The sequence below is a fragment of the Lepidochelys kempii genome, chromosome 1 (assembly GCF_965140285.1).
Source record: "Lepidochelys kempii isolate rLepKem1 chromosome 1, rLepKem1.hap1, whole genome shotgun sequence".
NCBI lineage: Eukaryota > Metazoa > Chordata > Testudines > Cheloniidae > Lepidochelys > Lepidochelys kempii.
In genome coordinates this window covers 98110838-98135174 of record NC_136380.1, presented here as the reverse complement: position 1 = coordinate 98135174, position 24337 = coordinate 98110838, and the positions used below count along the sequence as shown (strand labels likewise).

Sequence of the window (24337 nt, the reverse complement as noted above, 5' to 3'; positions counted from 1 at the left end):
CTCAGCTTCACTCCAGACCTTTCTTTTACCCTCTTCTCCCCAGGCCTGTTCCCCCCCCCACAGTCCCCATCCACCCCACCCCCCTATAAAATGTGGCACTAACATGATGTTTGCCATCACATTGTGTGTTCTGCCTCAGTGTTCTCCCCTTTGCCCCATCTTATGTTTGTCTAGTCTATTTAGGCAATATTGTCTCTTTGTTTCCTTCTTCATCCCCATCTGTATTGATCTGTTGTTTCATGTCTTATATTTAAGATTATAAGCTCCTTGGGGAAGGGACTGTCTTTTTGTTCTGAGTTTGTCCTGTGCCTAGTACAGTGGGGTCCTGGATGATGACTGGGCTTCTAGGTGCTAGGATAATAGAAATAAACAAACAAAAATCAACAACAACTTAGCATACAAAGCTTTTTCAAGACAATAAGGCCATGTTATTAACCAAAAGAAGCACCTACATTTGGAAGGAAGGATACTTGGGTTGATGCTAAATATTAAACACTTTGGATGAGGCACACAATTACTATCTGTTTAAACACCACCTAGCACAATCAGGCTTGGTTCCTTGTTGGGGTCACTAACTGCTGCTAAACACACACAAACAACACTTCATAGATAGTATTGTAGCTCCCCCTCTCCACTTTACCTCCTTTAATGCCAATCTGCTTACAGGTTTTGATGAATAGGCTTGGGTTGTTTTGGATCCCGTTGCCACCCACTCAGCAGGGTGTAACTGCTTTATTTCCTTCCCATATGGATTTATTTAGAGGTGCCACCACCTCCCTCGCTCTTTCCTGGTAAGTTCACTAGGGCAACTTGGGAGGAAAATTCAGGGCAACCCCCACTTAGTTGCCAAATAGTTGGAGACTCCCAAGAAATAACTCAAACACGTACAACATATTGAACACAGTAATTATATCAAACAGGAAATAAATATAACAACAGAGTAAAACACTATTCTCGAGTTAACAATGCCCACACTGATAATACCCGTGAAGTTCCCAGTCATGTAACCTGATATAGCAAATATAAAATTAGTGTTCTGTTGGTACATATACTTTGTTGGGGCCCTCGATGACTGTGACCATAATATCTTCTGTGCAGCTATTAGTAACGTGGCAGGCTGGGTTTAGTACAATCCAAAGAACTCACAAATATGTAAGGTGGTAAGTACCTCCTTAATAGGCAACAGGTAATAAAATCCCTAAACCCTGACCCCCTGGCTTGAGAACACAGTTCAGTGAGTAAAGGGTCTCCCAACAATTTCCCTGACTAGCTAACTAAAAGAAGGTGTACTCACAAACCCTTTGAATGATCCTCAGGTTCAGAGATGACTCTGGACTCTTCAGTCACTGCAGAGGGGCTGATGATCATTGCTGGTAGATGTCCTCTGCATGCAGGAATCAGGGTGCTTCTGTCCCAGGATTTCCCAGTAGGGCTGCCAACTTTCTAATCACACAAAACAGAACACCTCTGCCCCGCCCCTTCTCCAAGACCCTGCCCATGCCCCACCCCTTCTCTGAGGCCCCGCCCCCTGCTTGCTCGCTCTTCCTCACCCTCACTCGCTTTCACCATACTGGGGCAGGGAGTTGGGGAGCTAGATGGCTGACTCAGCCTGGCTAGGGGAAGTTTTTCCAGTAAAACTCTACAAACTGGGAGTCACCTTGGAGAGGGAAAGGATCATTCTGAGGCATCTTGCTTTCAGGTCCCCAGAGGCCAGTTCTCATGCATGAAGACCTGGGACTCACCAGCTCCCCACACACTCCCCGATGGAGTAGTCGAGTCGAAGGGAGAGCGATCTGCGGTCAATTTAGGGGGTCTTCACCGCAGCATCAATCCCCAGTAAGTGTAGACATGTCCAGAGAGTTGGCACTTTAAAGTGGTAGCTGAAAAGTTCTTTTTGTGATAAACTACAGTAGTATAGTAAATGAATCACTTCATTTTGCAGAGTAGATTGATAGATCTATGTGCTCTATGTAAAGCACCCAACCGCAATCTAGGATTTTTAAACAGGTGGAATGGAAGGCCAGGTCGGTGAGTCTGAAATGCAAATAAGTTGTCATAAATGAAAGTCCATGAACTACATCGTATCTAATGTTTCAGACAACAAATAATATTATAGATCCTGTATGTCTTCCAAAACAAACACTTTTTAGCAGTCTGCTCTCATCTTGGGTTAATTCTTGACAAACATCAAAGTTAGTCAAAACATTCCTCAGTCAGTGTAGCGCATCAACAGTGTTTGAGATAAGCAAAACTGGGACGATACTGTCCTAGTAGCCACAGCCACAGACAAAGTAACAAATATCCACAGCTGTATCTGGATTCTGGAAAAGAATCCCGTGTCACTCTGAGCCAAGATTTCAGTAACACTAATGTGTAATGGCTCTTTCTTTGCAAGTAAATCATCCATCAGTGGCCTAGCTGTGCTGGCATATTAAGGAGTGTGTGCTTTTCTGGATATAGACTTTGCCCAGTTTACTCCCCTTCCAGAGCAACAAGGGGATTAGGGGGGAAATGGGGACTCCCCAAGTCACAGTGCACTGCATATCACGCTGGACAGCTTCTAACGTCACAATCTAGCACTCTGACTGTAACTTGCATAGGGACATGCAGTGCAATGAAGTACTCACTTGAAATGAGTGAATAACCTTCAGTAAAATATTCAGTCACACCCTACACCTCCATTTAAGTCCAACACACAAGTCCACTGAGATATACAGCTATGGTCTGGAGCTCAGTCAATATTTCCTCTGCTAACCCTCTTCCAGTCATGCAACCATTTCAGTAAACTGGAGTACATCTAGTGCAAAATCTAGCATATTTTCAATGGCAGATTGTTCTATTCCCATCCCCAACATCAATTGTTTCACCAACAACAGTCACAAGTTGACTAGTCAATAAATTACAAAGGTGCCTTATTTTCTCATGCCATATAAAATTTATAACCTGCTCCTCTCAATTGCATTAAGACTGATGTGTTTAAGATAACTTTAAATATAATAACCTCCATTATCCAGCCTGTCCAGCTCTGTGTTCTTTTTGTGATATCCTCTTTTTCTCTGATTTAAGAGCGTACTTAACAGCACTTTACAGAGACGTTCAAGGGCCTTTTCAACAAAATCCCAGTTCTGCAAAAAAAAATCTCTTCTGCACATCAGAATAAGTAGTCTAGTCATACCTTTGAAGGAGCTTAGGACAAATATACCAATATTCTGCAGTTTCTTACACTTTTCACGTAGATTTAACATAGCTGCAACCTAGTATTCATGTGTACAGCAAAACATCTTAGCATACTTGGTCACTAATTCTGATGCTCAAAAATGTTTAATGTTCCCTTAAAGACAGGCACTGATGGCATTTTAACATTGAATTTGGGGCAGGTGTGGATGGGATGTGAGAACCAGTGCTCAGCTGTTGAAAGTACAGAAATTGAGTAAGTGAATAAGTTATCGTCAGTGTTGAAGGTGTGTCAAAAGGATAATTCATGTGCTGAAGCAGGAGCATATGTCAATAGAGAAGAATAGTTTTGATGAAGATTCCATGGCACATGGTGATGGAACAGACCTGTCAGGCAGCCTGCATGTTGTCTGTCTCAACCATTTGTTAGGGGGAGGTGATATTTTGCTGCAGGCAAATGAACTGAAGAAAAATAATTAAAATAAATAGGCTGGAAACAACCATATTTTCAATTTCAATTGAAAAGCCACATTAGCAGCAAACTATTTCCCTTCTAAATTGAAAAAAAAATGCTGGCAAGCTACAAAACTGCCAATTTAAAACAGAAACTACGTACATGTAAAATGGTACATTTTTTATTTCACAGGAAATCTATTCTTGATAAAGAAAAGTGTAATTACTTAAGGAAGAGGAAAAATGAAAATAAGAACACAAATACGTTAACCCCCACCAAATACTGAATTTTTCTACCACCATTTGTGAAAACTTCTATTAAAACAGTAAAAAAAAAAAAAAAAGCATTTTAAAAGGAAATTGAACATTTTTAATTTAACAATGAGCTTTACTGTTACTTCATTTATTTTCCGTCAGTAGCCTTTATCCATCAGGGATTACTTGTTTAAATATCTCAGGCTTTCAGGTTTGTTGTCTTCAAGGCATACTTGTCCCCTGGAAGCACTGCTTCTCAAGAATAGTTCAAGTGATGGAGGTCAAACAAGCCATGCTTTCACTAAAGGGCACTTAAAGGGACATCAATTTAAAATCTACTCAGTTTTAAAATAACGAATTAAAAGTAGTTTTGGGTACCAGGCCTGCTCCTTAAGCCTCCTTCCAATTTTTACACCCTTTAAATCACATTTACCTATTTTCTCTTCCCTGTTAATATGCAGGAAGTCCATAAACGAGAAAAAATGATTGACTAAAGAGGGGAAAGCCCTGATTTTTTGCTAAACACAATATCCTTTACTGGCTGCAAGATAGGATGTCAAATTGGTAGGGTCGTGTTACAATTACTATTTAATTAGAAGAAATCAGGACCTCCTCACTCCCAGCTTCGGCACTGCTTACTAATCATCTAGAGTGGAATCCACATTGACATATATTCCAAGAAGAAAGAATGGTCATTTATTTTATAGTAGCTGTGGTTTTCTGAGATTATGTTGTCCGTGTGGATCCCATGGTCTGCCCTCCATCCCCACTTTTTCAGAGTCCTCTTTGTAAGATTATGAATTGCCAAGGAAACTACGGGAGTTGTAGCCACTCTGCCCTTTATGCCCACCCTTTATGTGGTGCAGGTGTCATAAGGATATGCATGGCAAAAGTGTAGCCCAACAGACAAAGCTATTCAAAAGATTCTTTTTAAGTGTGTGCCTACAGGGGGATCGACATGGACAATACTTCAAAAATATAAATTAAAATAAATATATCAGTTACTAAGTTAAGTCATTGTTCTCTGATTGTCTGGAAAAGGATCCTGTATAACTCTACAAATGTATACCTTAGCTGTGTTTAATTTTAGATAGTTTGTTGTTCTTGATTAATGCTCTTCAAAACACAACAAAAACTGAGTTTGACATTTTATACAAAGCATCAAATGGGTCAGATGTTCAGGGAGAAAGGATGGTCCAGAGGTTAAGGGCACTATTCTTGGACTTGGGAGACCTTGGTTCAATTTGCTGCTCCATCACAGATCTCCTGTGTGACTTTGGGCAAATTACTTAAGGAACTAAGGCACATAAAGACTACCTGTAAATTAGGAATAGCAGTATTTCCCTTTCATATGTGGTGTTGCAAGGATAAATAATTGCAGATTGTGAGATGCTCAGCTGCAGTGATGGCGGTCACCTAAGACAGATAGATATGAAAGCTAAACCATGTCCCTCCTTGTAGATATGGAGTTAAATGTGTGTATTTCTTCTAATAGGAACAGTACATTTGATATGTGAGATAAATATTTATCCACCTTTCCGTCCAAAAATATTGTTCCTTACACTTGCAGAGATCCAGCAGAACAACAGTAATCAATTTGATTTGGCCATATAAAACAGGTGTCATTTTGATAAATGGTCCTAATTAAGCTGAGATTTCAGGTAGAAAGTATATTGAGTTAATGTGTTGGCATCTATATAAGTTGTCAGACAAGTACAGATATTATAATAAAGTAAAGGCAATGCATTATTAACTTAAGTCGCTCAGTTTTGCATTCACTGTGGTTTGATCAAAGTCAGGTTACTTGTAATTGAAAGAAACTGCTGATTTTAAGTTTTAATTATTGATCAGGATACAAAAGAAGGAGGAGGAGGAGAGGTAGTGGAGCACCTACAGGGAGCACTACCTCTCCTCCTTAATTAAATAAGCAGCAGCATAGCTCTTGAGGCTGTGAATCATATTTATTCAGAAAAGCCTGCTGTACACAGTTGAAAAATATCTCTCTGGTATTTAGATTAATTTCATTGCAGGATAACTAGTTAATGTTGCAAAGCAGCAAACTTATGTTTTTAATATAAACAGAATTTTCTTTTTCAGCTGTGAATTGGTCTTTCAGTGTGGATGATATATGCTAAAAAAGTATAATCTCTCAATAGCAATTTGCTCTATTACATTAAGGTGTTGGTATGTAAAATACATTTTAGCCCTAATCAGCTCAACTGCAATCTAAATACTGGTGCCTTTTCCAATCTCTTCATTAGATTCCTATGAAGTTCAATAGGACCAAGTCATCTTAAATTGATTTCAGCCTATCCATTGTTGTTTTTTTTTAGAAACTGCTAGCACAGGAACACAAGACCTGAGTGGAAATATCAGATACCATTTCCAGTTTTTGATTAGAAAGATGTCACCTGTTTCAAGGCAATGATTTCTTAGTCTTCCATTAACAGACAAAAATGCAATCAGGCAGTTTATCTCCCCACTGCATACCAACTACAAAATAATCAGAGATCCTGTACATTATCAGTGTTACCAATTCATGATTTTATCACAAGTCTTGCAATATTTGGTGTTTTCTCCATCTTCCTTGAATCCTCTGATTACATGACAAAAATCAGCTTTCATTAAAAATAAGTTTTTAAGTCTGACAGTTGAGAGAAAAAGCTTTAAAATGAGACCCAAATGTACCTTGAAGAACCCATATTTTAAAATATCCAGATTTTTTAAGCCTTTCTAGATTTTTTGAGGACCTAACTCATAATGTTCAAATATTTGTGGTTGACAATCTTGATAAGACACTGTGTCATTCTTTTTTCTGGTTTCAGAGTAGCAGCCGTGTTAGTCTGTATTCGCAAAAAGAAAAGGAGTACTTGTGGCACCTTAGAGACTAACCAATTTATTTGAGCATAAGCTTTCATGAGCTACAGCTCAAATAAATTTGTTAGTCTCTAAGGTGCCACAAGTACTCCTGTTCTTTATTCTATACTACGAGGAAAAATCAGAAGAAGCAGCCTCTTTCCCTGTACTCCGGAAGTACCTCCTCTATGGCCCTCAGGCAAAGCAGGGAAGCCATTTCTTCCTTCAGCTGACTTTCATGAGAAGGGTCCCTAAAGAGGATGGGAAATCGGGGTGGGTAGCGGTAAGGACTGAAATTAGATATACCAGCCATGAGAAAGGATTTCCAGCACAACCATCTGTCTGATACAGAAGACCAAGCCCAGTGGACAGGACAAGGCAGCATCCTAAGATATCAGCTCGAGTTGTTGTAGTGCGGCTCTCCAACCTCACATCAAACCTATTGCCTGGAATTACATGCAGCATGACAAGAGTCTTGCAAATCTATGGATATCCACTTTATATCTGCAGATATATATGGATGCGGATATCTGCAGACCATTTTCGAGGATCACAGGGCACGGATGTGGATACAAATTTTGTATCTGCACAGGGCTCTGCAGCACACACTCACCCAAATGGAGTGGCTGTCACCCAGCCCTCAGGCTCCAGCTCAGCTCTCTGAATCATTCAGCAGTGGGCTGGGCATTCTCGGAGTTGTAGTCCCCAGCTTGCTCAGACAGAGGTGGTAAACTACAACTCCCAGAAGTGAAAGCAGTTTCCTGCCATGTGTACCCATGTTACCTAAAGGGTTTACTGTTTGGGACTGAGATGTAGGTGCCCAAAGATCAGACTGTAGCCCTCGAATCACTGAGGGAGTGCAGTGAGTCATCCATACAATTGCTGAACAGTTCTGTTCCCTCAAAGGATAAGGCCTTGATCATTCTTTGGACTTCTTTTGGAATTCCAGAGGCTTGCAACCATGAAGCTCTGCACCTGGTCACAGCAGTAGCAGTGGTTCTAGGCACTATACTGAGGCATCCATGGCTGCTTATCACAATGTTTTAGCTACTAGCTGAACTTCCATGACAACTGTTTTCAGCTCCAGTCTAATGTCCTGTGGAAGCTTAGATACAAAGAGAGATACTCCTATCCCAAGTGAGAGAGCTGTATTTCAAAAAGAAGGGCTGGTAATTGATTATTCATAGCTTGATAGTTGGCAATTCACAGCTGCAGTGATGTTGATGAACAGGCCTTTCTCTCAAATAAGTCTAATTTTGGGGGTCCTTGTCTTTAGGAGTGACCTGTGTCTGCCTGGTCTTTTCATGTACAGCATAGACAATGAAGGGGAGCCTGGTGCTGGATGTGTATAAAGCTGCTCCAACCCCTTTTGCGACATCTGGTATCTCTTTACTGCTCTCTCGGACATAGGATACAGAGTAGGTGGTGTCTGTCACAAGGTCTTGGCTGGAACCAGGACACCCTCATTGCTAGGCAAACTAACCTAGCAGGAGAAGATGTGTGCAGCTTGTAAACTTTTTCCTTTACTGAGTCTCTGCAATGTGGGCAAGTAAGTCCTGGAATATTTTAAAGTCATACAGTGCTGGTACTCAAGCTGAAGAGATAGCCTTGTCCAGGGAGGAGGATGAAAGGTCCCTGGGACATGAACGAACCTGTTCTTGATATTACGGTGCCTGTTCCTCCTCAGTCATCCATTATTTTTCATCCCTGTCAACTGATGGGTGATCGAGACCTTTTATGCTTTCTGGAATGATAGGAAGAAACTGGCTACTGGATCCCTGGGAAAGAATATGCCCAATAGGATGAAGGCGGTGCTTTACAGTGGTAGGAGCTGGTTCAGCTGGGATTCACCAGACCATGGCTGTAATTAAGGTGGGTAGGAGAAGCTCTATAATAAGAGTCTCTAGTCTGTAAAAAAAAAAAAAAAAAAAAAAAGGAAAGTTACTTACCTGTACAGTAACTGAGTTTGAGATATGTTGTCCATACGCATAATCCACACTTGAGGCTGAAGTCTTGTAGCTACACAAGTACCCTGGGCCTGCACCAAGAGCATAAATGGGCAGAGCAGGGCAACTGACACTTAGTTTTCTCTCCACCACAGAGTCACAATGATACAAGACTCCAAGGTAGAAGTGGGTGAAGAGTGGGTTGTGGAATATGTTTGTGGACAACTCCTCTCAAAGAACTCCTTTTACTGTACAGATAACTAATTCTCCTCTCTCCTTTGAGTGACTATCCATACACATTTTCCTCTCATGACTACTCCCAAGCAGTGGACCAATGCAATGGAGGTGGGAGCTCAGAGTCTTAGGAAAATAGACTGTAAATTAGCATTTTCAAACTCAGCACCTGACCCAGAAGCTTCAAAAATGGCATAATATTTTGCAAATATTTGAACAGTTTCCCCAAGTGGTTTCCATATAGCTACTATGGAAACACTTTTCAAAGATACTGCTGAGTCTGTTTGTGTTCTGGTGGAATGAGTTCTGAGGAAAGTCAGAGATTCCATTTTGGCCACTTCATAAACAGCATCTCACACAAACAAATACCCATCTAGAGAATCTGAGATGAGATGGGTTTCCCTTTTGCTCTCTCAGTGACAGGAACAAACATTCTAGGTGAAGATCTAAAAACATTTAGTTCTCTGCAAACAGAGTCCAAAAGCATCTCTGACATCTAATGTATGGCATGGCCTCAGTGTCAGAAGTATTTAGCTTAGGGAAAAATATAGGCAGATGAATCTGCTGCTTCAGACAAAAGTCTGACAACTTTCCATAAAAATTTTGGGTGTGTGTGACATTCCCCTCTGGTGTTATCTGAACTGGTGATATGCTAGGTCACTCCAATCCCTGACTCTAGGAACCAGCCTTGCCCTGCTCTGCTGTGAGAATCCCCACTCCTGGGCTGTGCACACATAGCCTCTGGCATGTAAGCTGCTCCTTGGATTGTGCAACCCAATGACACTAGCCAATACCTCTGGTCCCAGATACAACCCTAGGAACCTCCGTCTTGCAGTGTCCAGTTAGGCCCGGTAGACACGGCAAGCTTATATGAGTCTGTCAATTTAACAAAGAAATTGGTATGTACCAGGCTTGTTCTCCCAAGGGGAGTCTCTGACATGCTTCAAACCAAATGCACTGCTTCAGGTAAAATAAACAAACCGATTTATTAACTATAAAAATAGATTTTAAGTGATTATAAGTCAAAGCATAACAAATCAGATTTGGTCAAATGAAATAAAAGCAAAACGCATTCTAACCTGATCTTACTTTCAATCTCCTTAAAAACTTAGATGCCTCTCACTACAGGCTGACTGGTTACTTTTCAGTCAGGCTCTCCCCTTTGACCAGCATTTCAGTCGCTTGGTGGTGGTGATGTCTGTAGGTGTAGGTGGAAGAAAGAGAGCATGGCAAAATGTCTCTCCTTTTTATCATGTCCTTTCTTCCCTCTTGGCTTTGCCCCTGGTCCCCCTCCCCCGCCTTCAGAGTCAGGTGAGCATTACCTCATCACAGTCCCAAACTAACCAAAGGAAGGGGGGTGACTCACTCGAGAATCCAAAAGATCCTTTTGTTGCTGCCTAGGCCAGCATCCTTTGTTCCCATGAGGCTGGGCTGGGTTTGTCCCATACATGCCCTGATGAGGTGTGACCTGCCTCTCCGCTCTTGGAGAGTTTTTGCCTGGGCTTATTTTAAGCCATGAAGACACATTTTCAGCCTCATAACTATATACATGACATTATAACCTATAACATTACTGTAACAACAATTACTAACACATCACTATAACAACAATGCTCAGTGCATCATGAGCCTTCTGAAGACATCCGACATGACAAACTTTGCATTGGATACCATACAATCATTTTACAAGAATGAATATGGGGATGCTTGGTGTTCCCCCGAGGTACAGAGCATCACAATGTATCCTAAGTGGTACCTTGTCAGGAAAGAAGATCATAAAGGGCAGGTCTGCTAGTAGACCTTGGCTTTCTCCAACCTTTCTCACAGAGAAGACAAGCGTACCAATGAGCATGTTGCCATCCACTCAAAGGGTGGGCCCATTAGATCCAAAAGAACTAGGCTGAGGTCTCATGGAGAGATAAGTTATTTTACTAGTGGAAACATCTTGATGAGACCTTTCAAAAACAGTCCAATGAGAAGAAAACTATCCATCCATCTGAGGGCAGTACACAGAGATGACTGCACAAAGAACCCTGACTAAGATAATGGGCAGATTCAGATGTATCAAGCCAAGTTAAGTAAGTATGGAAGCACCTTGCAGAGTCACCAAGAATAGAACTTTGTCCATTTTGCCAGGACAAATTTTTCTTGTAGAATCTTTTCCACTACTTATCAAGATATTTTGTACAAGAGAGGAGCATAATTTCTTTAATTTCAACATCCATCCAACATCAGAAGATGAAGGGACTCCGAGACTAGATGAAGGATTTTCTCCTCACTTTGTAAAAGCAGGTCTGGAAGCAGAGGCAATGTCTTCGGTTGACACAGAGATTCAGAATGTCACAGAAAAAACGGTGACTCAGCTTCTTGTAACAGTTGTTCTAACATGTGTTGCTCATGTCCATTCCAGTTAGGTGTACACATGCTGCATTCACAGTCATCGGAAAGCTTTTCCCCTAGCAGCACCCGTCAGGTCAGCTGTGGAGCCCCCTGGAGTGGCACCTCCATGGCCCTCAATATATGACCCTGCCGATTTGGCACCTCCTCAGTTCCTTCTTGCCAGCTACTCTGACAGAGGGGAAGGTGGGTGGGTCTGGAATGAACATGAGCAACACATCTCGAAGAACAGTTACAAGAAGGTGAGTAACCGTTTTTTCTTCTGTGAGTTCTTGCTCATGTTAACTGACTCCAAGCACATGAGCTCCATGGGATTTAACAATGAAGCTTCCAGGCCATGAGGTGAAGAGACTGGAGGTCTGGGTGACGAAGGTTAGTGTGGTCCTGAGTTCCTACCACGCTTCTTAGAGAAGTCCTATTTAGGGCGTAGTTGGTAGGGGCGCTGTGAGGGCTGAGGTTTAAAGTGTTTCTGCTGAGTGGCCGGGGTTTGCACCCCTAGCGACTTCAGCGTAGCCCTAGAGTCTTTAAGGCTACGCAGCCTGGAGTCAGTTTGCTCTGAAAACAGGCCCGCCCCATCAAATGGCAGTTCCTGCAGGGTCTGTTGCACCTCGGATGGCAGCCCCGAGGCCTGGAGACATGAGCTATGCCTCATAGCGATTGCAAAGGACAAGGTGTGCGCCGCCAAGTCCACAGCGTCCAGTGGGGCCTGTAATGAGGTCCGTGCTACTGCCTTGCCCTCCTCAACAATAGCCCTAAACTCCTCCCTGGACTGCACAAGTACCAGCTCCCTGAATTTTAGCATGGAGTTCCAGGAGTTGAAGCTGTACCTGCTCAGGATTGCCTGCTGGTTGGCGATCCTGAGTTGCAGGATCCTGAGTTGCAGGATCCTGAGTTGCAGGATCCTGAGTTGCAGGATCCTGAGTTGCAGGATCTCCCTGGTTGAGAAGTCCTTGCATCCAAAAAGGTCCAGCCACTTGGACTCCTTTGATTTGGGGGTAGGCCCCTGCCTCTCTCATTCGTTCGCCACAGCCGCCACCAACAAGCATGGCTGCAGGTGGGTGTAGAGGTATTCTTATTCCTTAGATGGGATGAAGTATCTCCTCTCCACACCCTTTGCTGTGGGAGGGATGGAGGCTGGAGTCTGCCATAGGGTCCTTGTGTTGGCCTGGATGGTTTTAATGAGGGGTAGAGCCACCCTCAATGGGCCTTCTAGGGCCAAGATGTCCACCATGGGGTCCTCCGACTGTACCACTTCCTCGGCCTGCAGACCTATGTTGTGCACCACCCTGCGCAGCAGGTCCTGGTGAGCGCAGTTGTGTATGGGGGGTGGCCCCAAGGTGGAAGACCCCCCAATACTGCCTCATCGGGGCGGACGACGAGGACACCAATTGCAGTAGAGGGTCCTGATGGCCCTCTTGAACCGCCCCCGTCCTACCTCAATTTCTGGACCGACTGCAGTAGTGATGGTCAACTCCGAGGAGTGGAGGGTAAGGTAGCCAGTGTTACTTCGGCACTGCTAGGGGTGGGGCAAGGCAACTGCCTGATGCCGCCGGTACCTGCGGTGTGGACACCAACGATTGGGAGCCCTTGGATGGGGTGCCCTGGGCCTGGTGGTATGCCCAAGGGGCCAGAACCGCCACTGAGCTGGCCCTGGTCATTGTGCAGGCCATGGCCCTGCACCCACATCTTCCCTCCTGTGGCCTGACCTGTGTCGGCTCCATCTGGAGTACCGGGACCCCACCTCTGAGTCTGAAGACGAAGACTGGGACCGTGAAGGCCAGGACGGTGCCGAACGGAGCTGGACTGGAGAGCAGTGCCCCAAGGCTGGAGAGCGGTGCTGTGATCTGGAGCGGTGTCAAGACGTCAAGTGGTGCCATGACAAGCAGTGCTGGGAGCAGGACCTCCGCCGTTTCAGGGACTGGTGCCTCAGTGGGAGCAGTGCCATGACAGGGAGTGGTGCAGAGACTAGGAACAGCACTGGGACTCCAACTGGTGCCAGAACTCTGAATGAGGGTCTTCTTGCCAGTGCTTGCACAGAGATGCAGGTGAACGCATCAACTTTGCAGGCTTGCCTTGAGACGGTGCTATGCACCGTGGCACCAGAGGTTTTTTCTCGAGCGGCCAGGGACTGTGGAACCATCATGGCGATTAAGTCCTTCACAGTCTCGAAGGTGTTTGGGTTGGATGGCAGGTCCACATCCCCCACCACCTGGCTTGGAGAGTCTAAGAGCACTGGACTGAAAGCCCCCTCCCCCACGGGGCAGAAGTCGATGGTGCCGGCTCCTGGACCTTTGGTGCCAACTGCTCCTCTGTAGGACACACCCCAGTAGCAGCTTCCAAGGTGGCAGACCTCATTGTAGGGGGTCAGTCCCTGTCCAAGCAGCACCAGGGAGTGACACCAGTGTTGTGCAGTCTCCACCGGCTTCGGTGCCGGGGAGTGACAGTGCTGAGGGTCTCTGTGCGCAGAGTCCTTCCTCAGTGCCGCTTCTCTTATGGAGCACTCGGCACAGAAGGACTCGGCACCGGATTCTGCCTCCCGAGGCAGACTGAGGTCTCAGATTCACCTCCAAGAGGAGCTATTTTAAAGGAAAGTCCCATTCCTTTTTAGTTCTGGGATGGAACCCTTTGCAAATGTTGCACCAGTCCGTTTGGTGCACCTCCCCCAGACATTTTCCAATGACTGTGCATGGGCACCTAACTAGAATGGACATGAGCAAGCACTGGAAGAACCAGAATTGCCCGAGCCAAGCTGGTGTTATTAATATTGCTTGGCAGAGTCCTGCCTGACCTTGTGCAGAACACTGGATCAGTAAAACTCATGGGTATACAGATATAAAAGCCACGGGACCATCAGTTTAGAAAAATGTTGAAAAGGGAGGCTGGGCTTGAAACATCTCTTGAAAAGGCCTGACGTTCCTTGTTGGATATGATACATAGGTCCATTCCAGGATGGTCCAAATCTGTGAAGATGTCATGAAGAGCCAAATCTTTGATCTCCCAGTTATGATTCTAAGAGAAGTGCCTGATTATTTTGTCTGCTAGGCTATTCTCTAGACCAAACACTGCTGAGAAGGAGATTCAGTGCCTGATGCACTGATTCCACATTGTGACTGCTTCTAAGCATAATGGGGAAAACCTCGCACCTCCCTGTTTGTTGACATAAAACATGGTGGTTGTACTGTCCATCACTATCTGGATATGAGACGGAGGAAGGTCTCAAGGCCTGAGCTCTGCCCTGAGTGCGAGCAGGTTGAAGGGCACCGGCACTTTTGCATGTTCCAAAATCCCTGAGGATGGTGAACTGATTTAAATCCAAGCCATTTAAATCACATTTAAATCATGTTTTAAATCAGCATGCAGGAAACCTTAAGTTATCAATTTTAATTGTTTTGCCCTTTTTTTTTTTTTAAGTTATCTTCCTAAAGAAAGGCTGATTCTCACTGGTTGGTAATCATTAAAACATGTTGATTTGCAAACAAATATAACTTTTACACTGAATTTGGACTTCTTTTTGCTAACCAAGAGTATACACTCTATTTACACACACTTATTTAAGCAATTACATAGTTTAACTTTTTACGAGATGATTCATTTTTACTTGCAATTTATGCCAAGCTGTATTTGGATGGAAAAACACATAATTTTTATTAAATAAAACTACTCTTAAATAGTTATATAAGTTACATGCTAGATATATAAGAAAAAAGTTTATCAAAAAAAGTTTTGCATTTTAAACTAAGTGATGTATTAAACAAAGGAAATATGTGTAATTAGTGACCATGTCCTTCAAAATTTTAGAACTAGGAAATCTCTTCCTCTCTCACCTAGTTTTTATTCAGAGAATAGAAGAAAACAAGCTTTCCTGCTTTTTCAACTCCCAGTTGGTTTTTAAATTTTGAATGAACTAGTCATTGAACTGAACAAGCTGAATAAACTGAAATGAAGAAAATATTCTCTAATACCTGTAGAAGAGGCTATTGCTGCCAAAACTTGGTTTAGCACTTCAACAAACACGGGTGCTTAGCCCGTGACTTTCACCAATTCAGTGGTCTGCCTTTCTTTAAAAATTGGTAGCAAGTATTGATTCATATTTTTGTGCTTAATTTAAATGAGGTTAATAGACTATAATAAGTGTAGGCCTCAGCTATGTTGTCAATTTCAAATTTAGTTTTATATAGGTTTGTTTTTTTTAAAAAAAAAGAACCTGTATTTAAATTTAAAAAGTGGATTTAACTAATACATCTTTAAAGAAAATCAATTCTTATTCACTGGCACTGAGGCTGCAGACCATCCATGTGTACTCCCACCTTAAACGGGAAATATCCATCGCTATAGTTTTGGAAGGGAGAGGAAGTGTAAAGGGGATTGCTTGGCAGAGACTCCTGGGCTCCCTTCACCATTTCAGGGAGCAGAGGGCTACCAGGGATACACACAAAGGATATGCACTGTTTATGTGTAATACACAGACCTTAACCAGCCCTGCATGGACCAAAGGTGTAGTCTTGTATGCGGCGTTACAAAGATGCTCAAAGCCATATGTCATAGAGTGAGACAAGTCCTCACTGTGCTTGAGTTTGACTCTAGGTGGGTTATTAAGGCAGACATGTTCTTGAACCTGTCATAGACTTGGACAAGTCATAGACTTGAAGCAGCTAGCTAGAAAGTCTAGCCCATGAACAGCAGTTAAGCTCAGATATTAGAACAGATCTAGAATGCAGTGGATGTCTTCTGATGCCTGACAAGGAGTCTTTTCCTTATCTAACCAATTGTCCAGGTAAGGGTATAGAAGTATTTTCTTTCTTCTGAGATGTGTAGTGATGACTGTTAGTACTCAGATAAAAATTCTTGGTGCAACCAATAGACTGAAAGGTCGAACAAGCTACTGACATGCTCATAGCTTGCCATGAATTTTAGATAGTTCCTGTAAAATGGTGTTATTAAGATATGGTTTAATGCCTAATGGAAATCAAGAGCTGTGAATCAATCCCTGGGTATCAGAGAGGGAATAACTGAAGCAAGTGTACCCATCTTGAACTTCAACATAGGTACAAAGATGTTGAGCCTTTGTAAGTCCAAAATGGGTTGCAAACCTCCTTTCTTTTTTGGAATGAGGAAGTATTTGCTGTAGAAAGGGAAGGTTACTCACCTTGTGCAGTAACTGAGGTTCTTCGAGATGGTTGTCCCTGTGGGTACTCCACTTTAGGTGTTTTGGCGCCCTGCACTTGTAATCGGAGATTTGTAGTAGCAGTGCCTCGGTTGGCTGCTCCGAGTGGTTCCCTAGCGTGCACAGCCAACCGTCCCCAAGTTCCTTCTCTATTCCAGAGAATCTGTGTGAAACGCCGAAGTAGAGGGAAGGAGGAGAGGTAGTGGAGCACCTACAGGGACAACCATCTCAAAGAACCTCAGTTACTGTACAAGGTGAGAAACCTTCTCTTCTTCTTCAAGGAGTGTCCCTGTGGGTGCTCCACTTTAGGTGACTGTTGAGCAGTGCCCCTCAGTGGAGGGGAGGGGCTTTGGAGTTGGTTCAGTGACAGTAGATAGCACTGAGAGTCCAAACTGAGTGCCTGCAGCTGATTGGTGTTCTAACATGTAATGTTTAGTAAAGGTATGGGCAGATGCCTAGGTAGCTGCTTTGCAAATGTCCGTGATGGATACATTATTGAGAAGGGCCACCGATGTTGATAGCGCTCTGGTGGAGTGACCGCGAACTCTCAGCAGAGTCAGTAGATTGCTGTTTTGGTAACACAGATGGATACATCCTAATATCCATTTAGACAATCTCTGTTTTGAAATGGTTTGATCCTTAGAATATTCTGTTATAGAGAGAAGTAGTCTAGATGACTTCCTAAACGTTTTTGTCCTTTCTAGGTAGAAAGCTAGCATTCTGTGAATATAGTAATGTGAAGTGAGACCTCCCTGCCATCGGCATGCAGTTTTGGGAAAAACACAGGTAAGTATATGGGTTGATTTAGGTGAAACGGAGAGGCTACCTTGGTATAAATTTGGAATGTGGCCATAAGATCACTTTATTTTTGAAAAATATGGTATGAAGTGGGTGTGCCAATAGGACACCTAATTCTCCCACCCATCTTGCTGATGAGATGGCAATGAAGAAGGCCACCTTCATGGATCGGTGTAACAAAACAAGTTGCTAGGGGTTCAAACAGTTTCCCCATGAGATTGCAGAGAACAAGGTTAAGATCCCACATGAGGGCAAAGTCTTTTAGCATGGGATAAGTATTTTCTATGCCCTTTAGGAAGCATTTAGTAGTTGGGTGAGCAAAGATAGTGACTCCGGCCACATTGTCATGGATTGAAGTGATGGTGGGCATGTGTTCTCTGATGGAGCTGTTAGATAACCTCCATTTTTTAAGCCCCAGTATATAGTCCAGTATCCTAGGTAGTGGGGCCAACCATAGAGAAATATGGTTTTCCTGGCACCAAATGCAGAATTATGTCCACTTCAGTGTGTATGTTTTTGGGTGGTTAGTCTGCAACTGTTCAGTAAGATCTCTTTCACTTCCTCAGAATAGGCTTTGTCAATGACTGTTAACCATGGAGTGACCGAGCCTTGAGATGGAGAAGAGGAGGTTACTCACCCTGTTCAGTAACTGATATTCTTTGAGATGAGTGTCCCTGTGGGTGCTCCACTTCAGGTCAAGGTACGTCCCAGCACCTTTAATTGGAGATTTCTACAGCAGTACCCCTACAGGCCATGCACATGCTGTGCCTGCCTCATGAGCTGTCAGTGTTTGACTAGTGTGTGCACGGTCCGGGCTCCTCAGTTCCTTCTCTACAATGGAGTCTGTTCCAGATTCTGAAGTAGAGGATAGGAAGGCGGATAGTGGAGCACCCACAGGGACACTCATCTAGAAGAGCGCCAGTTACTGCACTGGGTGACTAACCTCCTCTTCGAGAGAGAGATGTCCCTGTGGGTGCTCCACTTCAGGTGAGTGAAAAGCAGTATCCCTTAGAATGGTTGGGACTTTGGATCAGGTAAGAAGCTGTTGACAAGACAGCTCTACCCATCCTGGTGTCAGATGCTGCCGTATACATGGCAGCATAATGATTGGCGAAGGTAAGTTTCGATGCCCAGGTAGCTGCCTTGCATATGTAAGAAAGCGGGACATTACGGAGAAAAGTGTGGAAGTGGAGACAGCTCTAGTAGAGTGTGTCCTAACTGATGTCAGGGGTTGTATGTGCTTCAGTTGGTAGCAGAGACATATGCAGTCTGCAATCCATTTGTAGAGTCTCTGGGTAGAGATAGACACAAAAAGTTTGGGGGTTTTCCTAAACGGTTTTGTTCTATCCAGATAAAAGGATAGTGCTCTGTGCACATCAAGAGAGTGCATTGCTCTTTCAAAAGCATTAGCGTGGGGTTTTGGGAAAAATATTGGTAGGTGTATTGGCTCATTGAGCTGAAAGGAAGAGTGTATCAAGTGGCCCTCTGACACCACCACTTTGAATTGTTGTTGTTTGTGTTCTGACACATCATCAATAAATTGCATTACTTCAGCATAATTTTTGTGGCCATATTTTGCTAAAAGCACCACATAATTCACTATTCAAAATTGAGAGGTGGAAGATGAATACACTTTGCGCCCAAAGGAGTCCAGTCTCTTGTTCTCCTTATCAGATGGGATAAATTGGAAGGCGGGTGCTTATTTTTCTGGTTGGCAGCCTCGACCCCTAGTGAATTGAGTGATGGGTGAGTAAACAGAAACTCCGAACCCTTCGATAGGACAAAATATTTGTGGTCCAGTCTCTTGCTAGTGGGGGTTATTCTGGCCGGGTTCTGCCAGATAATTTTAGCTGGTTCCATGATGGCCCCATTAATTGGTAGGGCTATTCTGGATGAGATGGTGGCTTGTAATATGTCAGTGAGTTCATGTTGGGTTTCTGGTACCTCCTCCAGGGTAATCTTGAGTTCATCGGCTACCCTTTTAAATAATTCCTGAAAGCGAATGAGCTCACCACTTTTGCTGAGGGAAATGCCTGGAGGATGTCTGTAAGGTTGTGTTGGGTCTCTGGTAACTCTGCTAAGGAAATGTGTAGGGATTCAGCTACCTTCTTGAAAAGATCTTGGAAGGATTTGAAATCGTCCCCCAACGAGGGCGGTGATGGCATTATTGTTTCATCCAGTGAAGAAGATGAAATGTGGGTGGCTCATCCTTGAGTTCCTCTAACTCCTCCTCCTGTGTCTCTGAGTGAGCTAGGGCAGGTGGCGAAGGGGATCGCATTGCTGTAGACATTGGTGGAATGGGGGGGTCAGAGGTTCTGATCCCTATATAATCCCCACAGATCCCAGTATGCCCAGTTGGGTGGAAAAGTCATGGGAGGTGGTTGAGCCTGCCAGCCTCACATGCCAGCAGATGTGTGACACTGAGAGGGTCCTGGCTTAGGGGAGGAGTGGCGAGAGGTGCATATTCCTGCCTCATCCTCTTCTTCCTCAACGCTAGAGATGGGAGGGGCTGATCCACTGGGAGTAGTCACCAGGCTTGGTCCTCGTCTCGCTGGGGTACTATCGGTACGGAATAGTGGCATGCCAAGCGTGGAAGTAACCATGAGGTCCACCTGTCACATAAATTGCTGTCGTACTGGGAGAGTCGGTGCTGGGGACATCAGCATGCTCTGTCACAGAAGCAAGTAAGGGAGGTCAGTACCGATGACTTGCTGTATTGTGTAGGTACAGCAGGTGGCGCCACTGCACTAGTCGGTGTCGAGGTTTTCTTTGGCTCCATCGGTGCCAAGCTGGGAAGTTTGGCTTTAGGGCATGTACCTCCATGAAAGCTTGCTCACACCGGGTCCTTAGCTCATCGGGAAGTCTCAGTACCAGACATTCCCGGTGCATCGCGATCAGATGGTTTCAGTGCTGTCAGTATCAGCGCAGATTTTCCACTGGGAGATTGCCTTCTTTTGGGTGAAACTTGCAGTGGGGAAGAGTGAGACCGTTTTTTAGTAGCCTTTTTGGGAGCAGGCTCTTTAGCAGCCATTGTTGAGGAAGAACCCCTGTCAGACACTGCTGCTGGTGACTGCTGGCCAGGAGGCGTTCTAGACTCAGGGTCAGAGGCTGGCCTGAGGGATTTCTCCATCATGAAGAGTTTCAAATGGAGGTCTCTAGCCTTCCTTGTCCTAGCAGACAATTTTTTGCAGTGTAGACACTTCTGTGTAATGTGGAACTCACCAAGACAGCGGACATACTGTGCATGGCTGTCAGATACTGGGACCAAAACTCTGCAAGTCAGGAAGCATTTAAAGCCAGGAGAGCCAGGCATGCCTGAGAGGGTACTTGTTTTGAGATGAAGGGGGATAAGTCAGTATTCACTTCCCTCTTTTTGTTGTTGAAGCTGATGACCCATCCAGGAGGCAGGCGGTGGGAGGGGAACGGCTAACAGAAATTATTGTTTTATTTTTTGGAAAGATTTTAAGTAAAATATAAACTATAGGAGAAATAATGAAATGAAAGGCTAATAAGGCCAGGAAAAACAGAAAAGTACTGAGGTATGTACAGTTAAGAGAGGCGCTGATGTCTCTCTGACTCAAGCCAAAGGGCAGTAGAGAAGAAACTGGAGGATGGTTGGCTGCACACGCTAGGTAACTGCTTGGAGCAGCACAAGATGGCTGCCGCGCATGCGCAATCAATCAAGGCCCTGCTACTACAAATCTCCGATTGCAAGCTCAGGGCTCCAAAACACCTAAAGTAGTGCACCCACAGTAACGCTCCTCGAAGAACCACCTTGGGTACTGAGGAGGAACCCTTCTATCGCATTGAGTGAAAGAAGCAGAAAGACTTCTTGGTGTAGTAAGTCCTCATAAGATGGGGACAGGGATGTGGAGGTGGAAGTAGGCACAGTATGGAACTAGACAAAATATCCCATCATAACAGCTGCAACTGCTAAGGTTCTTGTCATTTACCAGATGAGGGCTCTCATGGGTAACAGACTCAGATCAGGAGCATACTTTACTGTGAAATTATGTGGAATGCAATGGCTTTACTAGGTGCACAGCAAAAATACCATATTGCCTATTATCCCCCGGTCTTCTAAAATATTTGAAATAAATACTTATACTTTAAAAATAATGTTTACAAAACATCTAAAAAGAAAAAAAGAACTGGGAAGTTAAGCTACCACTAATCCTAATGGCCTTGAGAGCTACCCCTAGAAAAGCTACAGGGCTAGCACCCTTTGAAATTATGACTCGATGTAAAATAATACTGTCAGAACACTTACTGTGTGCTAGCCCAAAACTTAGTACAGCAGGGAGCACTAACAGATTAATGGCTGTTAAAGAAGCAACTAAAATAAGTCCAGTTATGGGCAGCCGAAAACATAGGGGTGCAACAGTCAACAGGAGCCAAACAATTCAAGCAAAGAAAAGAAAAGGAACTGCAAGTAGGAGATAGGGTAATCGTAAAACTGTATAAGTAAAAAGGGCACCTCTTGCAACCTATCTGGAAAGGTCTCTATAGTATTGTGGAAATCAACAGCTCTAGTATGTACATGGTGCACATTGATAAAGAAAAGCGAAAATAGGACAAATGGCTCCACATTAATCCATTAAAAATGTTTAAAGGGGAAGCATGATACTTGTATTAATATTTTACAGAATGGCTTTGTTAGACTGGATTGCTTTGTTGGATTATGCAAATAGAATCAACAAACAAATAATTTGTAACTCCCAGATAACAGACTCTGCAAACTCTCAGACTATGACTATAAGAGAACAGTTGGACGAAACCAAGGACAACAGAACTTCCAGTGCCTACCACATATGGACTTGGTATTAGGAGACTTAATGTGGTCAAAAGGCTGCATAGTGGCATTTCACTACAATTACACTAAAAAACACTGGTAAAATCGACTTGAAAGTACCATACTCTTACTATAATGGAGGAATGGCAGATTTCTTTTTCATAGGAATGAAAAAAGGGAGCAAAAATTTTAAGTGCTCTAAAAATCAGTGAAGAATCTTATAGCCAGTGTACTAAACACAACAAAAACAAACCTTGGAAAGACCCTAAAAGGCAATCCAAACAAGGATCATCCAAAAAGAAATACTGAAGCAAAGTTGAAAATTACCTCACTAGAAACTAATTTTAATATGTACAACCTGTCAGGAATGTGTCTTGGAAAGCCAATCATGTTTCAGTGCTTACACATGGATTTTACCAAAGGAGAAATATATAACATGCTCCCTGCCTGCCCCGGCCCCACGCTGCTCCTGCCTGCAGCCGGAAATGGGGAGCTTTGGCCAATGGGGGCTGTGGGAGCGGTGTTTCAGAGAGGAACAGCGGCCGCAGGTGCATGTTGGCCCCTTCCAGGAGCGGCATAAGGTAAGGGAACCTTAGTGGCAGCCACGTTGCACCACCAACTGGGAGCTGACAGAGGTAAGTGCTGCCCGACAGGAGGCCACATTCCAACCCCCAGCCCTGAGCCCCCTCCTGGAGCCAGCACCCCAAAACCCCTCCTGCACCGCAACCTGCAGCCCGGAGCCAGCACTTCATACCCCCTCTTGTACCCCAAACCCCCTCCCAGAGCCAGCATCCTGTACCCCCTCCTGCATCCCAACACTCTGCCCCAGCCCAGAGCCCCCTCCTGCACCCAAACTCCCTCCCAGAGCTTGCACCCTCACCTCCTCCTGCACCCCAACCCCCTGCCCCAGGTCCATCCCAGAGCCCACTGCCACACTGCTAACTCCTCCTGAAACTTGACCCCCTACCCCAGCGAAAGTGCGGGTGGGGGAGAGTGAGCGACGAAAAGAGGGGTGGATGGAGTGAGTGGGGTGGGTCTTTGGGGAAAGGCAGGGTAGATCCTGGGTTGCCCTTAAATTTAAAAAGTGATCTTGGGCATAAAAAGGTTGGAGACCACTGACGTATGCAATGCCCTCGAGACTATGAAACCAATCTCTGGCATAGATCATCATAGTGACGGGATGAGATTCTCGGAGAAGACTCATACAGCTGAGTGACTGGAATGGACATAAAACTTGTACCACATATGTGGGAGATAGAGAGTACTGTGTGGTTATACAGCAAAGTATACCTATGGAAGGAGAGTACGTACAATGTACCACCAACCTAATTGGTCTTTTATCCCTGAATTCAAAACCATGATTGGAAAACTCAGAATAATGCCTGTAAATTCAAATTCACTAAATTTGTGAACCCAACACTAATCACAAGTCGGCCACAGTTTGGTGATAAGGTTATGTGGTTGCTCCCTACCATTGCTAAAATAGACTTACATCTAAAATATCTTTTACAGCAAACCACAGTTCATTTGTGCATACGCATAAGACTTAAATCAACTAAACAAGCAAATAAAATAAGTGCTACGACCAGTTACTTGGTGAGAACAAATAAATAATCTTGAAGAAGATCCAGTTGTTAGTTTAAATTTCAAGATGTTCCTACTATTAGAAGTAATAATCATTGTAATAATGCTTGCTTTTTATTGTAAAATGTCATGCATGCTTAAAAACCAGCGAAAAAACAAAAACAAAAAAGTTGGATTATATCACTTTAATACACAGTTAAGTAAAAACAGGTACTTGCCCAAGGGCCAAATGCTTCAAGGCAGGGAAATGTTAGAAAACTATGTAATGAATTATGTTAGTCAAATATATACTAACTAATGTTAGAGAAATGAATATTATATAATATTATAAGAAAATATAAAGCTATTTTTTGCTTTTGCATGTGTTTTTGCTAATACAGCACTTCAGACTTTGCTGAGATAGTTTCGAAATCAGAACACTAGTTTGTGTCTTATCTGTAAAATTATTGGCTTGAGCAGATAGCATGGCAAGGTAGAGAGTCAAGAGAGAGCTGTAGCTTTGCAGTAAATCAGGTGTGCGCACACACACACACACCGACACACACATAGCTTCTCTTGGTGTGGGGTATGTAACAAGTAAAGATCCAAGGCCACTAAAACAGACCTATAAATAAAATAACGTCTGTAAAATAAGAACTGGATGGAGCCAGCGGGGTGACAGCAAGGAACACGTGTGTTGGAAAC

General features: G+C 43.8%; 1 protein-coding gene across 1 annotated transcript in view; it reads right to left on the bottom strand.

The window, feature by feature from the left end:
• Positions 1 to 24337, bottom strand: part of HS6ST3 (heparan sulfate 6-O-sulfotransferase 3) — a 538088-nt gene that overhangs the window by 416903 nt on the left and 96848 nt on the right. The window contains 1 exon segment of the mRNA XM_073348045.2: positions 9713 to 9740. Within this exon segment, the coding sequence (XP_073204146.1) occupies positions 9713 to 9740 (28 nt within the window).